The sequence below is a fragment of the Pseudoliparis swirei genome, chromosome 5 (assembly GCF_029220125.1).
Source record: "Pseudoliparis swirei isolate HS2019 ecotype Mariana Trench chromosome 5, NWPU_hadal_v1, whole genome shotgun sequence".
In the NCBI taxonomy this organism is placed as follows: Eukaryota; Metazoa; Chordata; class Actinopteri; order Perciformes; family Liparidae; genus Pseudoliparis; species Pseudoliparis swirei.
Window position 1 is genome coordinate 12,498,705 of NC_079392.1, and position 17,314 is coordinate 12,516,018.

The 17,314-nt window shown below is 43.2% G+C and overlaps 2 protein-coding genes across 3 annotated transcripts in view; one reads left to right on the forward strand and one right to left on the reverse strand.

Annotated features, from left to right (window-relative positions):
* The window catches only part of rab6ba (RAB6B, member RAS oncogene family a), a 47,941-nt gene extending 35,351 nt beyond the window's left edge, over positions 1–12,590 (forward strand). For both annotated transcript variants that reach the window (XM_056414863.1, XM_056414864.1), the window contains exons 6-8: positions 2,243–2,336; positions 3,959–4,025; positions 9,575–12,590. In XM_056414863.1, the coding sequence (XP_056270838.1) occupies positions 2,243–2,336; positions 3,959–4,025; positions 9,575–9,639 (226 nt within the window). In that variant the 3' untranslated portion in view covers positions 9,640–12,590. The remainder of the gene's footprint in view (positions 1–2,242; positions 2,337–3,958; positions 4,026–9,574) is intronic.
* A 2,137-nt stretch (positions 12,591–14,727) lies between these two features.
* Positions 14,728–16,295, reverse strand: im:7152348 (uncharacterized protein LOC559250 homolog). Its single transcript, XM_056414988.1, has 3 exons — positions 15,741–16,295; positions 15,170–15,274; positions 14,728–15,080 (listed from the first exon to the last, which is right to left on the reverse strand). Exons 1-3 carry the CDS (start codon positions 16,088–16,090, stop codon positions 15,032–15,034), a joined length of 504 nt encoding a protein of 167 aa, XP_056270963.1. The 5' UTR covers positions 16,091–16,295; the 3' UTR covers positions 14,728–15,031.
* Between the last annotated feature and the right edge of the window lie 1,019 nt (positions 16,296–17,314).

The following is a 17,314-nucleotide window of genomic DNA, read 5'->3' on the forward strand; positions in this document are numbered from 1 at the left end:
TCTGCCTCTTGTCCTAATTTGCTCCACCTCATCGCTGTGTGTATGAGCTTGACAGTTTTTTGCTCCAATCAGTGCAGAAAAGGACCGCACCACATTTCCCCCTCATGCAAATGTGAGCCAGTAAAAGTTGCACATACAGGCGATGATAAATGTTGCTGTCACTGTGGGCACTGTTCCGTGATTTCGGGGCCTTTAGCGACGCTACGCTGTCAGAACTGATACTGACAAGTCTATTTGGATTTACTTTGTGACAATATCGAAATATACATCAAATGAAAAAGAATAGGCGTGGCATGTCGGTGTCTGAGGACATGACTTGGCACCTGATCTGACAGCGCTGTAAATAATGTGGCTGACATAGACAACTGAGTTGGAACACATCAGTGTGAGGGAGAGAAACAAGTCTGGCAGGAATGTAGTGTGTTTCTCTCTGGGTGTGTTTCGAGGTAGCTGTGTGTCGCTGGACTTTAAAAAAACATCCTAAAATAGGTCAATTTAGTACCGTTGTCCAACACTTGATCAACCCTGACACGTCTAGCTCTAGCTGACACATCCCTTGAGGAGAAGCAGAGTTTCAAGGGTTTTGCTGTGATATGGTGCAATGTGGTTATCAGTCGCTCAAGAGAAGCGCCTCCCGTCACTGGGCTCTCTTTGTTCATGCGTGGTGGAGCTGCTCACAATGCTAAGGACCGAGGGGCTGGGAGTATGCACAGCTTAGGGGCTGCAGAGTCCCGGGAGCCCTGGATGAGGAAACCAAGTGTGCATCGTACACCAGGCAGCTGAATGCTCGCCGCTAACTGTGTCTGCTCAGCCGGTGCACTGTGGAGTCATCAGCGGGCTGGAAACAGCTGCTGAACCCAAGCCGTGAAGTTTGGGGCCATGAGACCAAAACAAAGAGAGAAGAGAGAAGAACGACAGGGTTGAGCTGTTATCCTCTGTGTGGTGGTCGCTGTAAAATGTAAACCATACTTTGGTGTTTCAGTTTTACATAAGATTGTATTCAACTTTTTACAAAATGTACCAAAACTTTGGCAACGAGGAAGATCTTGGCTAGATAATAATAATAATAATAATAATAATAATAGTAATAACAATATCACTACTAATAATAGTATATATGAAACCCAATTTAAATCATACCCTATAAACTAAAAAGTAAATAGGGCTTGAATATATATTTATTTATTTAATATACAGTATATTGAGAGATATATGAAAAGGACATCTATCATTATTAACTACAAGTTAATGCCCACTCGGAGAATGAGTGGTTTCACTACAGAAAAAAGAGAGGAAAAGAGGATTAAATTGATCTTTTTGTTGTCTTTGTTCTGCATGACTCATCTCTCTCCTTTGCGTTTCCCTTTTGAGGAGATGTGATCCCCAGTGGCTGAAGTAAGAGCTGCTCTCTCACTCCGGATGCTCCGCTGGTGTGCATGAATTATTGCGAGAATGCCACATATTTTGCACCCATTGTGAAATGGTCTGATGGTGTTATAGCCACAGCAGCGCTGGTGCAACTCTGTCAGCTGGTGTTATTATGCAAATACACCTCCAGTGCAGTGTTTTCTCTCCTCGCTGCTCCTCCCAAAGAGAGAATCTCTCGTTCTTCTGTGCTGTGATGCAGGGGAGCAGCACAGTGTGGCTCTGTGTGCGGCTTTGCACGACAGCATAACGTGTGTTCAGACTGGGGTTACAGCCAGTCGGGGAAAAGGAGAGGTTTCTTTTTGTTTGTACAGCTAAGATTTCCTTTGTATTCAGAGGAACAGAGAAGTCTGGTTACGTCATTGTTTTCCAGCAGACTCGCGGCAGGTTGATCCAAGCCGACCGTCTTAATGAACCAGCTGCTGTGGAGTCAGCAGCAAGGCTCTGATCTCTCCGTGCTTGTTAATGGACGCCTGACACAGTCTCGGTTTCACAGCGAGAGCCAAACCCAACCTGCCGGATTCATTAAAACGCGATGCTAATTGGCTGTTATTAATGTCTCGCAGGACAATATCATTAATCATTCTCAAGTCATTAGCTAATAAGTCTGATGTATTCTCACTAGCCTAGAAGGAGCTACAGCTGCAGTTAGTGGGCGTTACTGCAAGTCTTTGTCTGGCGGCCGCTCGTCTCTTGTTGTATGTTGACGCGAGAAAATCAGCCTCCGCTTTGTGCCCACACACTTTAAACACTTTGCTATTATTTTGAATGCATTGAGTTGCAATATTTTCATGATAACTCCCAGACCTCTTCACAGGCAAATCACAATTGAGGAAGGCGAACAGAGGGCCAAAGAGCTGAGCGTCATGTTCATCGAGACCAGCGCCAAGACGGGCTACAACGTCAAGCAGGTGAGTTCAGAGAGGTCTAGATAGATAGATAGATATGTACTTTATTAATCCCCAAGGGGAAATTTGTCAAATGCTGCTAGGATACATCTCTAATAAGGAATGGCAGACTATTCAGATGGACTCATGCAGTTCCAGAAATGTCATTATGGAAGTGTGTATGTAAAAATGCAGGATTGAAGTCACAAGCCCACTTTAATTGATGTGTTTCCCGGATGGCTGAAAAGCATCTGTCACACACACTACTGTTATTTAGGAGCATATCCTAGCACTCCATCACTAACTGTCCTGGGACACTGCTATGTTTCTTGGCTGTGATTTCGTGCCATTGCATGAAACTTGCAGCAGGAATGTGTGTCACGTTTAGTGCTCATGCAAGTGCATCCCTCACCTGCTCACCAAAACATTGCTAGTGGTAAGAAAAACTCCTACAAGGTACTTTTTAAAGCACTCGCAAATATCTTACTCGTAGTAGAAAAGCTGATTTTCTTCCACGCTGCCACTGAGGCTGAATTGTGCATGTATTCAGTCTTTTTTAGTGACATTTAATGAATAAATCTAATATTTTGAGAAATTAGTGTGATCCAGATACAAAGGGAAACTTACCCGCTTGGACAACTGCGATGTTAATGAGTGTCGAGATGAAGGCGAGCTGCACGGTGTCTGTCAGTGGACCGTGCTGCTGGCCTCTCTCAGCCCACAGCGCCGTGCCCACGGAGGAGGCTTCTCTTCACCTTGCTGCAGTACGGTGGAGTCTGACAGTGAAATGCCAGGATGGAAACCTTTCATACAAAGGTCACAGAGCTGCTCGGCCGCGTCGGCACTGCCCGCTGAGATGAAGTGTCGGCATCAATTTCACCATCTTTCATGAGAACTCATAGGCTATGTCGTAAGACTGCATAACGACAGGTGTTTTTTAACACTGGGAGACGTGTCAAATCATCATGTAAACATGACTTTCTGCAAAAATTAGATTGCTGATTTCACTTTTATTTTAATTCTTTGCGAAGACTGAAATTATTACAAATACCCAAAAGAGAAAAGAAACGGATGCTTTAAAACAGTGATATAGGCCATTCCTTCCAAACATCCTGACCTTCCAGATGATGAGTGTATTCATGTGAATCAGAGACCTTTTGATTTGAATGCATACAGTTATCTGACAGTCACATATGCGGATACATTTGTTTGTTTGTCCAACAATCCTTTTTTCTCTTAATTAAGCTGGGATTTCTTCCAGTTTTATGAGAAATTCCACGAAGCTGATCATTTTACAGGATGGTTTCTTGACCATGTGTGGTACCCACAATTGAAACAGGTTGGAACTGCTTGTGTTAATCGTATAAAGTCTCTAGACTGAGACTTGACACTCGATCTGGTCAGGGTGGCAGTCTCAGTATTCAAGACATTCTTTTATCTTTCTGTAAAGTAACTTTTTAAATCAGTCTGCTCTCTTAACTGCATTACTGCGTTGTATTAATACTTTAAAAACAAAATGAATAATAGTAAATGACTGCATGGAAATCAGGAAAAAAAGGATGGATAATATCTGGATCACTGCATTTTATTTTCACCGTACATGAAGTTAACTTGCCCTCGTTCTGTGTCTTCCATTCTGTTTCCAGCTGTTTCGACGTGTGGCCGCTGCTCTTCCGGGAATGGAAAGTATGCAAGAAACGAGCAAAGAAGGGAGTATCCTTTGACCGATTTACACAACACGAAAATCCCCCTTTTTTCATTACAACCATTTTAATGATAATATGTTAACCGCTTCAGCTCAGGGGAAACATTTTCATATCATCAGTGCCCAATTAAATGTGTTTTGTTTGTTTTTATTCGCTACCTGTGTTGTGGCGAAGCAGGTTTGGTCTTTTTGGAGGCTGCACACAATTCTGCTGACTGGCTCCTAATATCTGCTGCTGTCAACTGAGCATCACAGCTCCACCTTTTCAGGAAGTAGCGTTCGATACTGCAAAATCATTTAAATATCACACGGTTATTGAGAGCATCTTGGATGTTGTTTTTTAGTCTCGAAGAATGTGTTTGTTTTGATCACATTGAAGGAGTGATTTGACTCAAGAGACGCACATGTTCATCTCTAAGGTCGAAGGAGGTCAATCCAGCAGCTGAGACAGATTACAGCAGTCATTTTAATCAGTGACTAAAGAGAGCCGTGTTGGCTCCTCTCCCGCATTAATTCTCACATCTGTTAATATATCAGACGTGGGTAATAATAAAGCAGCATACACTTCACACTCATTAGACTTTTGTAGTTTGCAGTTTAAAGAGATATTTCACACATAATAGATTCCGTATTATAAGCTTTACAACTATTTAGTTCACTCAATTCATCTCGGTTTCGTTATCTGAACTCGTAGCTCTGCTGGTGGCTGGAAGTCCCAGTAGTACTGGAGAGCATTCATGCTTTTGTTCGTTTTACAGTTTTCAATGAGTTGTGCAGAACAAAATAAGCATTAATAATAAAAGGAAAATCCTCCATTTTGTGTCCATCGCCTCCTCAAAGCCGCAAATCGTGACTTCAAACGTCCGCTCCGGGGGGGCTGAGAACTCAATAATGGCTTGCTTCCTCCACATGTAGAATAAAAAGAAATGCAGAAAGGTGCATAACCGCTGCTAATTTAGACAACAAGGTCAGCAACGCCTGTAATCCGTCATGTTGAATTGACCACTGGTAGTCGATCGATAATCGAGGCTCATCAACTTCTCTGTTCCAGGGGGTCTAAAACTTTGAAGTAGCACGGGCGCTTTGGCGTTTTTAAAATCTAAAAGTAGAAGCCTGAGGAATACAAAAAACTAAATCTAAATCAGTCACCTCATAAGAGGAACAACACACCAACAGAGAAGACGGCACTCTAACACCAACACAGTTGTAGTCCATCATCACAGCACCCGAGTCACTAATGAATGATGAGCTTTTTAGAATAAGCTATGTAGCCCGAACCCAGCTCCCCACACTGAAAGAGAAGGACGGATCATACCACGCAACACGGGCTGTAAAGTTGCTGAGTTGTTCCCCCGCGACTGCAGGTCCGTCTCGTCCTCACCACCCCCCCATGTGGCTCACTTTATATACATATACAGCCCCCAGAGGTCATGTGTGAGATCTGTAGGGCTGTATATGTTGTGCAAGGATCAGTAGTGTTTAAGATAGAAAAAGGTCTGGAAGCAGCAAACACACGGCCTTTATGTGCTTTCAGTATCTCAGCAGCATTTCAAGTTGTCGCTGTTTTTCCTCTGACAGCGCTCGTCCTTCACATCCTCGTCAACACAAACAGTGAGCTGCCATCTCTATGGCAACTGGGTGAATTCTGAAGATGCCTTTTTCTTGTACGATGTTTATTTAGCATCGGCAGTACTTGTTCTGTGTGAAGCCGTCTCGCCTGCACTGCCGCTTTCATCTACTCCGACTCCAACATAAATAGATGCTGACCTTGGTGTGGAGAAGGAATGCTTTCATTTGTCTTCCCAAGCATCTCTGATTATTGCCGACTCATCATTTACTGGGAGTTAAAAGCCTTCGCAAACTGCTTGGCCTCAATAATAAACTCGGTAACCTGACTGCCCTCTGAACTGTGGGGATGGCCCCTTTGCTTTTTTTTATTATTGCAGTCAGACATATTTCCTAGCTATAATGCATCACTCACATCCAGCCAATTGACTTTATCTCTCTTCTGTTTAAAAAAAAGAATCTGTGTCTTTAATGAGGCATAATGGCTGTGTGCGGTGGAGGTATGCTGATGGATGGCCGGTGATGACAGTTCCTCTGCAGTTCAGTGCCTCCGCTGTCATTGTCAGTTAATGGAGCAGCTCTTCTGTTGTTATTGCTTTGGGAATAGTATCGATCTTACTGGGAGAAGCGCGCCTTAATGTGGCTGTTTTATCACCTGCACTTTTAATAAAGCATGGCGCACAGGATATGTACAATCTTCTTCGTATAAAGGACTTCACACAGTGGGCTTGAAAATGCGAAATAATATATTATGTGTAAACACTGTTCACACTGGCACCGATGCAAATTTGCGACAGTTGCAATCCCTTTTCAAATAATTGAGTAGATGTAAATTAGCTGAAGCTACACTCTGGTACAGTAAACCAAATGGTGACATTTATGTTTTAACTATACATGGTCCGCTTTAAATAAAGATAATAATCTGTGAGGGCTTCTACCAGGATGCTATTGACTCAGAGCAGCGTCTGGCAGTCTGTCTGAGCTAAACTGTTGTACGGCCTGAAGCTACTGTAAGCTATTTTATTGAGTTTCTTTTTAGAGAAACTCTAAGAGTGAATTTCAGTTCTGTCTTGTAAACATTTACACAGTGTCTAGGGATTTTATTGTGAAAGGTAGGAGCAGAAGAAGCGGATCTGGTTCTTCAATACTGACGGGAGTAGTGAAGTTAGTCGCCTCGGTTAGTGGCGCCCAACGCAAAGAGAGCATATACGCACAAGCGTTTCCTTTAGCCACGCCTCTCAGCCCCTGCTCCAGTAAAAGAAAACCTGGATTAGGCTTCTAGGACCCAAAGATTTAAATACGTGATTTTACCAAACGTGATTTACTTTCAAAACAAATGATCCTATGAGTTTAATTTTTCTCTTTGCCAATATAAATAAGTATATTTGGGCCCCGTGGCATTACGAGATGGACCCAGAAACTGTTATTCCACTATTTTGGCCACTCTGTCCAATTTGCTTCATTGCCTGACTCTCTTCTGTTGGGGTGGTTTGGTTGTTGTGCACTAATGTGTAAATCTGTTCTGCATAATGTGATTGGGAAAGCTCTAAAAAAGTGACCTCATTACGGGAAAATATAAACTGTGAATTAATCGCACGATAAAATAAAAAAAACACCCTGGAGTGTAAAGGCCCTGAAGCAACAATTCGTGGACTGTAAAAGACAAAAAGCAAACAAAAGTACCCAACAAAAGTGTGATTTAATGGAAGACTTAGATGCACGTTCCACTTGGTATTTACTTTTTTTTTCAACAACTCCTAGATTGTTTTTTCTAGAAAGTAATCACGGTTTACTCTCTGTTCCCTTATATTGCCAGTTGGGGTCACGCTGATTTATGGTGGATGTCGGGGGCCTCTGGGGTACAGTCTTCGGCTCTCTGTCGGAGAGCAATTTCCAGCCGGGTCGCCGGGTATCACACTCCTGTGGGACCGCAGAGAGCGGGAAGAGGCTGCTTGACCCAGATCAAGTGCTGGGGTCGTCCACGTTAATGAGGGAGAACCCGGGAGCAACATGAATCATGTCTGGCTCATGGCGATCAGAAACTAAAAAGGCAGCCACTCCATGATTTAGTTTTGTTCTGAAGGAGTTCATATTATTCATGGTTGTTTTGTGAAGAACGTTACATCAGTTGAGGTTTGAATCACAGGACACAGCACACGACAGAGGAGAATGCTGCTACTCTCCCTCATAAGACCTCATCCAAACATGCCCCGAATACATGCGTTGTCAGGTGTGCTGTCGCTTTAAAAATAACAATGACGCCTTCTCCCCCCACAGCAAGTTGACTCTTTTGTTCCATCCTCGGTTCTCTTGTCTTGTTGATATTTTAAGATATGATTTTAAATCATTTCATATTTCTATTTAAACAGTTGACCAAAGTAATAGGGGTCGCTTGTAGGGAAGAACCCCTCCGAGAATGAACACCGGATTCTGCAGTTCCCCTCATTGCTGCAGTGCCTTGTAGCATCTTGCAGCTCGTTATTTTTGTGGTTGTATTTTTATGTTTCGGGTCGCCGCTCTCATCATCGTCGTGTTTTTTCCCAAGAATAAGCTCTCATAAACCCTCTGTGCGCTGCCTGCCCAGCACTAAAAGCTGACAGCAGGCTTGTGAACACAGTGGATCATTTAGCCAGTAAAAGAGAGATATTTCCCTCCAGAGTGTCAGAGGACGCAACTCTTTCACCCTGTCAATTTAAAGGGGGCAATGCCTCTGTGATGCATTTACAGCTTGGTTGCGCTGCCCCCAAGTGGCTACAAAAGTCAAATCATGTAGTCTTGACACGTGATTTCCAATTATTGACGTTTCCTCTGAGAACAGACGATGATCTGCAGATGTTTATTGCAGCTGCAAGCCGCCCGTCTATTGTTTAAAAGCACAAGCTGTTAACTTCCTGAACAATTTGTGCACACGGCGACAATATCAAACATTCTGTGGCACAGAAATAGGGCTCATCACTCACTGTTCAAGAGATGCTGTAGACTGTAACTGCACACACACACACACACACAGGTATTAGAGGTCTGGTGGTCTGGTGCTGTTGAGATCAGGCCTCCACAATCCAAATGGGAGGGCTCAAGTAGACGTTTGCATTTAAAGACTGCAAATGTCACCACGCCGCGATTAAATGCTTCATTAACCCGCTGCGCTCACAGCACCAGCCACTGCAGGGCGGGCTTTTGAAAAGCCCCAGTGGGACTGTTTCACACTGCCTTGCATACAATATGTAGGCCACAGTCTTCGTAGGCCCCCTCCTCATATATGCATTAATTTTGCAAGAAAAGTGAATAATATAGCTGCCGTGCTGCCACACTCACCAGCTGTGGTATTATGAAATCATGATACACTTTTTGTCTTCTTTAAAACAGAGCTCACTAAGCTTTGTTCTCACTGCAAAATATGGAAAATAATAATAATATGGAAATTAAGCCTTTTCTGAATTGTGTAAAAAAACCTAACAATCATTTTTACTTAGAGCAACTCATTAACACACAATAGCGCATCAGCTTTAACTGTAGCACAGCAGTGCCAATGACGTACATTGTCATTATTACTAACAATAGAAAAGATGATTTTCTGTTTCGCTGAATAACATGTGGAGGATGTCAGATAAGTATTGTTTAACTTTAGGACAAATGCAGTAACTAATGTATTCCTGATTCTGTTTTAAGAATATTTGTACTTGTTTTTTGTAAAAAAAAAAAAATTATTTCTAAATTGTCCCACATACGTTTTTTTGTGGCTAGAATTGTTTAGAATGGTTGATGCATGGCCTTGAATGGAAATAAATAGATTAATGGGGAAATAGACCCATCTCGTGGTACTACAGTCATCCATGAAGTCCTCCTCGGTTCTCCAAATGTAACACAATTGAATGATCCTGTCGGCTTTTCCTCTTTTCAAAAAGTGTATGTCAGCTAATAGATCTGTTGACGTGAATGTGGCTGATCCAAAACCAAATGTTCCCAAAACTTCCTTAACGTTGTTCTCCAGTGATCGACATCAAGCTGGACAAACCGCAGGAGCCCCAGACTACCGAAGGCGGATGCTCCTGTTAATACTCGGCACCTTCATGGAACAAAAACAAAACATCATTCACGCCACATGCTTGTTATGTTGCTTCCTATTGGTTAACCTGCAGTTGACTTTGCACGTTGAGAATCTGGCCTCCTCATCTGACTATTGGTCATCGGTTGGAACTAGCAATATGTGAATTTGGTTCTTAAAGTAGTGTAGCCCACTTTATTAATGAAACTGCCAAAAAGTCTGACAAACAAAAGAGATACAGAGAAAAAAGACAACGGTGTGAAAAAGAACCCCAACTTCCATATGTGGATACAGGTTTGTTTTTTTTAAGTAGAAAAGGAAGTTTCCCCAGTTTCTTTTTTGTATTTTTGTATATTCAGGTAAATCTCTCTGGAAAGGTTTTTTTTTTTAAAGATGCAAACAGCTCTGTATTTGATGGCGTGATAAGAGCGGGTGGTTTTAGACATATTTTTATGGATCCCACTTGTTAGAGGCAAAAATGGAAGTCCTCCCCACATTATTACCCAAATGTGTGTCACGAGAAACCTTTATTGATCCCCTGACCGAGCCATTACACTTAAACGCCTCAAGGTGTATCACTGAGACACAACCAGTTTAAACCTGGAGGTTTCAAATATCTTCTATCTTCATAGCATTATTATAGCAGCAAACAACTGTTATCTGGAGGAATTATCATGTGGCGGTTACCACTGACGGAGCAGAAGGGGAGCAGCCAACCGCCACAAAGTCAAATCGTAGTTTGATCCAGTTTGAAAGTTGCATGAATTGCACACATAATGTTTTCAATCCAAAAGATAGTTTTGCATGTCAAAAAAAGTCAGTTTATTGTAGTACCATTGAGTTCTGTGTTAAACTGTTCAATGGGTCACGAACACCAATTCGGACATTACTTTGGCTAGTTAGTTCGCTGGCTTGCTATCTAGTTAATTAGCTTAGCTAGCTAGCGTGGCTGTGTGCTGAACAGCTGTAATGTTGTTCTCTTACTCGATGTGTTGGTAAAGGGAAAGAAAAAAGCGAGACCCGTTTGTTGTCGCGAGTTTGAATCACAGGCGTTGTAGCTTCAAGCAAGAGACTTTCCTGACGTGAAATATTTTTCTTTTAAACTGACAAACATCACGTGTGCAATTCATGTCAAAACAGGATATTCAAAATACATTTGTGTCTCATTGACTACGATAAGTATTATTCCTAAATAAGGCCCCATGGAGGTCCACTGGAAAGGAGTCTGACTTCCCCTCTATAGAAAACCTTTAAGCCTAAAAAGCCTCAGGTTTGGAGAGCCAATCACAGCTCTCCTGCCAATAACCATCGTGGGATCCATAATTCTTTGCTCCGGTCTTTCAACAGGAACCGAACTGCAACATCTTGAGTATCTAATGCATGCCTCATTTTTTGAGCATAGGTACTGTCTACCAGTGTGCACAAGTTTTAATATGTAAGCGGTAACATTGCGCCAGTGACTTACCACACTCTGATAATAACTTGTCTTTTTGTTCATGGGAACTGTCGAACTGGATTTGTATACTTGACTTCAGAATATCTCTTTGTCGTGTGTGTGTAAATGTGTGCTTTTTGTAGAGGCAACGCTAGAATGCAGTCACGTAGAGGGCCACTGCCAATTCTTTACATTCTCGCCACATTACGGTACCACGTAGGTGACCATTTGTTTGCGGTGTGTCATAGCCCCCCCACCACCACCACCACAACAATATCTGTTGCATTGTGTGATATATTGGTAGTTATGATTACTGTAGTCTGCACATGCGCTTTAGGGGAGTGATGGAGGATCGAAGCCCTCGCCTGGTGTCACAAAGGAACACAGGGCCCCACATGTGCTGGTCTGTAGACTCGATGCTGGTTGTGGGATCAACACGGACCGCTAATGTTTTTAAGAACTGCTTCTTGTTCGGCAGAAGACACATTTTCACTCATAGACCTTTTTCAGGTTCATATGAAGTTCTGAAAAGCTTCATCGTCAATCACTTGAATTCAGACCTGTCCGGTTGTCTCATGGCGTGTCCCCCACTGGGAGAGGTTTTCTTTGCTGTTTGTGTTGACTACTGACGTTGGCATTATGCAATATAGTTTGAATTTCATTCAATAACATTTTTCTTAGAGCCAGGTATCATAACATCCACGATTGGTGAAGTCAGCCAGTGTTGTGAACACCACTTTGATTCGTCTCTGAGGTGAAACCTTAATGCACTTTGTGAGGAATATGTTTTAGAATTAGTGACAATGTAAGTCTTAGAAAACATGGTTTGAAAAAAAATATATCTACAGAACGCTTGGAGTACTGTGTCTTAGAGTAAACTCAAACGTTTATGGATTGTTCACACGTGTCCAAAAAGGGGAGCACTCCTGTGAGAACTAGTGAGCCTTTCTAACCCTTGTAGTGAGCCAAATAATAACAGAGAGAGGGAGAGAGAGAGAGAGTTGGATCGAGTCTCAAAGAGATATTGGCTGGAAAGCCCTCTCTCGTGGGTTTGGGAGGGATAAAGACGCGTTGCATTTCAAGCTCTAATCCCTCGGACTGAAGTAATAATGTATCGACTCTCTGTGTTGCTGCCTCTTTATTTTCACCAAACAGGAATGTACTAGTCTCATTACCGACCACACAGCCTTGTAACGAGAGCACTTTTTGAGAAATTACTATTTATTTTTAAATGAGGACAAATGAATAATCAGTTTCTGTAGACGTTTCCTTTGTATTTTTTCCCCTTCCATGTTAAAGTAGAGTCCCATTGAGAGTCCCATTTTAGCGTTCCCTGGAAATGGACCAACCAATGTCTTGGGGTGTGGTGGGGGGGTGAACACTTGAGGATGGAGGCCATGGCATATACGCCCTTATGTTCTTTCACAGCTCTGTGCAGCAGACCTGATCAGGCTCTCCATTCACATTGTACAAAGATCTAGCATGTTTCTCCAAATGATTAATAAAGATGTCTTATTACCAAAGCCATGCACTGTTATTGTCGTTACTGAACTTTTCTCCTCCCTCTGAAAACATCTGAGGTACCTGTCTTCCATACTTCTGCCTATCCACCTTATCGTGCTGTTTTACACACTGAAATAATATTTGCAAAATGACTTAGTACAAAGCTGTGGTTGCTGCTTGAATCTCAGAATAATATCTAGATTCTGTGATCAATCGTATGGAAAACAATATCCACTTTTTTGTTGTTTCTCGACATCCATTTTCAAATCAGCCAAAGGTATGAAACGGGCAAAGTGTTTTGAGAAAGCATGAGACCGCAACCCCGAGAGGTCCTTGAACAAGTAGCCGTAACTGGCCACCCAAATTATGTTGCAGTTTGCCGCAACAGAATGCAAGATAAGCCTCGGACCGACACACACACACGCACGCACACACGCGCACGCGCTCCTGGAGGAGTTAGTGGACTCATTTGCAAGATGAGGGGTGGTGTCGATGAAGGGGGACTTGAGTTCATCTGAGAGGAATGTGGTGATACACAACACTAAACCACTGGTAGAGTCCCAGTAATGAAGCAATAATTGTGTCACTGCTCAGTATTTTGTACATGTTGTAGCGTGCATGGTTTCGAGTGTGACACAAAATAGACAAAATAGACCCAGTTTATATCAATGACTAGATATAATTACTGTTTTTTCAGAATAAGATTGGCCAGGGCCGGATGAAGTCTCTTTTAAAGACCAAATAATGTGTGCTTTAGTGGAGAATATTTTCCAACAGATGCAATTAATCCCAAATAACATTTTTCAAATCTGCAAACGTTACCAAGTCGCATAATCTGTTCTATCCGAGTTCCATCTCTGATTTTGCAAACACATTAGTTCTGATGGAACTGGAGTTCGTGCCACACACACACACAACATGAAATGCACGTAGTCACAAAGGAACGTGCCGTTGTTTTTGTGTAATGGATAGTACTTTGGAAACCGTCTTGCCCCATGTTGGCTGCAGACTCCCCACCAGAAGGCCTCCCATGTGATAACCGACTCATGAGTCAGTCCGACCAGACGGACGAGGAATGTAACGCAGTACTCAAATACTGCACTCAAGTACAATGTGTACATTACAAGCGCTTAATGAGAGTATTTTTATTTTATTTATCTCTATACCTCTGCACTACTTTTTAGAGGGAAACTTAACTTTAGTCACCTTTCAGAATAATATTTTAATCAATCGAACATCTGACAGTTACAGGGTTTACTGTGCAGTGGTAAAAAAATGTATATGTATACTTATACATATCTCTGACAAATTGACAATACTTTTGTGCTTTTATTTCGGTATAATCTTTTGAATACACAAGCCTCATTTGATATCAAGTGTTTTTTATGTTGTGATGATCTGAGTACTGGTTTCTTGTTCCGCCCTCAACATCCCAGTGATCAACACATTGCGAAAACTGAAACTGGTTGTGTGCCACTTCCACAACCCCGCGCGGTTTCGTTTGGTTGTGGCCAGCTCATTCACACTCTGATGCAGCATCACGTGGTCTGGCTGCACCGAGCAGCTGATGCCGGTCGCAGAGATGATACAACATGAACACCCAACAATCACAAAAAGATCTCACACACTCACAGTTGAGACGACTTGTTGGGACGAGCTGGCGACCGAACCAGTGGGACCACTAACGGCCGCCTCGCGTCTCCAAAACGGGCCAATGAACAACGAGCTTGGGACTGGGATCTTATTCTCTCGTCATCTCAGAACGGGCTGTGTATTGTTTATGAACCCTTTAGCTGCACATAAGGTGACACAAAAGAATAAATGACAGCAATCATCCAGTATTTAATATCTACCATGGTGGAAAAACGTGCCAGATGCTCATTGAATGGTGTATTTTTGTTTAGTTTTAATCTCCTTTCATGGCTGAATGAGCCTTTTGTGACGCGTCTTCGTGGCGCATCGAGCCCACGAAAGTAGCCTAATATTCGAATCTACTGGCGTCACCTTATTTCACTCACTTTAATATGTGTGCGTGTGTCCTACACCACGTGCACGGTTAAGGAGAGGATAACACGTCTTTGCTTTGAACTCGTGATTCTTTCAGCTCCCAAAAGCCTAATGGTCGTTCAGCATCAATTAGTAATAATACAAAAAACAGAGATACATTATTTCAAAAATACTTTTATTAAATACTGTGTTAACTAGCTGTCATTAATAGAAGGACAATAAATTATATTCAATGTTCAGCATGTGGCTACACGCGAAAGGGAACGCCCTCCGGACACCATCTGGTGGGAGGGGGTCCCGGGGTGCGGGTCCCACTGGGACAGCTGAACCAAATCCCAGAGCACCAGCTGGGAGATTAAGCCTAGAATAAATAATGGTGGAGACAATGTCGTGACAGGAACACACATGGATGCTCGGTGCTAGCGGCCAGCGGCTCTCCCGCGGTACCGATCCGGCTTTTAAACGGTAGCGTCTTCAGTTGAAAGCCTGCGCCAGGATTTCATTTCCCTTCAAAAAAAGACAAACACAAACAACGATTAGTCCACACATTCACCTCGTTGTTGTCGCAGCTATTCCGGCACAAAGTCCAAACTTACACGTTGTTGCCCGGAACAATCCTCTCCTGGTGTCGCTTTGTCAGACTGAACCTCCGGAAGAACGCGGGCAGCTTGAGTTTGGTTCCGTTGGACCTGGAGGACGCACTGAGGAGTCAAAGCCCCCACGTTTTAGGGACCAGGGTCTTTCACTCGCAGACAACACAACACGGGCCCCTGCAGAGCTCAGGTGCTAATGAGGAGCTTTGTGGACTAAAGTGCAGATTAGCACCGACATGTGCATCGGTAGGTATGACTGGAATGTATCGGGTCCAGAGTCCAATTCTTCACATTTTTCAACGCTTGTTCTGAAGAGACACGATTCTCAATTTCTATTTTTCTTTGTTTACATGTTTACTCCTAAACACTATAAAACCCACAGCAATTTGAGAAATAAAACAAAAACCTGTTGACATTGAAGCTAAAAGCATGGCAAACAGCAAGAGGTCAAAGGTCATACAGTTTTCATTAGTTATAAATAGTTCTGAATGGGCCTTTTAAGAGAAGGATCTGCAACAACAGCAAACCAGTATGAGTTTCCACCGTATGTGTTGGTTTACACTGTCAAACTCACCATTCTGCCTGCGGCGAGGGTTGTTGTTTAGCCTCCATCCCTTCCTCCTGAGCGACTTGTTTCCGTCCATCTTCCTCCTCCTCCTCCTCCTCCTCTGCGTCCTCGGGTATCCGCTCCCACAGCTTGCTGTTCACCCACAGGGCTTCCTGCAGACTGAGGCCGCGGCCCACGCAGGTCACTCGGCGACACAAAGGGCAGCCCACAGTGAGCAGCCCGTTCCTGGCCTGCGACATGGTCTCCAGGCACGGGTCGCAGAAGGTGTGTCTGCAGTGGAGCACCCGGGGGATCCTGTCCGACCGCGAGAAGGGCGAGAGGCAGACGCTGCACTCGCCGTCCTCGCACAGAACCATGGCCGAGCTGAGGCCCGGAGGCAGCGGGTGGTCTTGGATCCGGTTCAGTCCCAGAGGAGACCACTCCACTATCTGCAACTGGTGATGAGGGCTTGTGGAAGTAGATGGTCGCTGGAGGTTCTCAGCTTCAGAGTTAGCTTTTCTTTGCGAAAATGAAAAAGATTGGTTTTGCAAATGTTTATTGGAAGTTCTGCTTGATTAAAACAAGATATACAATAAATGACAGCAATCATCCAGTATTTAATATCTACCATGGTGGAAAAACGTGCCAGATGCTCATTGAATGGTGTGTTTTTGTTTAGTTTTAATCTCCTTTCATGGCTGAATGAGCCTTTTGTGGCGTCTTTGAAACGCCGAGCCCACAGTAGCCTAATGTTCAGAATCTACTGGCGTCACCTTATTTCACTCACTTTAATATATTAAGTGTGTCCTACACAGTGGCTGTATAAAGTACTTAAAGTCATGCGAGTAAAAAGTAAAGATACTTGACTGGAAAATTACTCAAGTAGAAAACAAAGAATCACCTATGAGAATACTACTTGAGTAAAAGTATTAAAGTATCTGATTTTTTTGTACTTAAGTATTGAAAGTAAGTAAATGCTGTTAATAAAAAACAAAGGGTCGAAATTTAGGGTACAAGTTTATTTGTTTGGGTGCTTGTGGCACGCCATGAACAAAATTATGAGCTTGGATGAACTGAGCAATATGTAGAACTATAGAGTACTAAAATATAAAACACAATTAACACAGAAAAGTAGAGCCAAAAGTAACAACCAGAATCATCCTTTAAAGTGAAAATGTATTGTTCATCTTCAAAGAAGTTGATTTTCAAAATGGACAGATTTCAGTGTCTCTCTTCTGGGCTGAGCGGGTCCTGCGTGCTGAAGGGCGTTCACCTGGTGCAGGTGGGGTGTCTGGCCAGGCCTGGTGCCCAGGTAAGAGTGTGTCTGGCTTCTGAGGCCTGATGCGGTAGAGTGTGCTCTGGCTTCACAGGCCTGATACCCAGGTAGAGTGTGTCTAGCTTCACAGGCCCTGATGCAGGTAGGTGTGTCTAGCTTCACAGGCCCTGATGCAGGTAGAGTGTGTCTAGCTTCACAGGCCCTGATGCAGGTAGAGTGTCTAGCTTCACAGGCCCTGAGCCAAGGTGAGAGTGTGTCTAGCTTCACAGGCCCTGATGGTGCAAGTGAGTGTCTAGCTTCCACAGGCCTGATGGTGCAGGTAGGT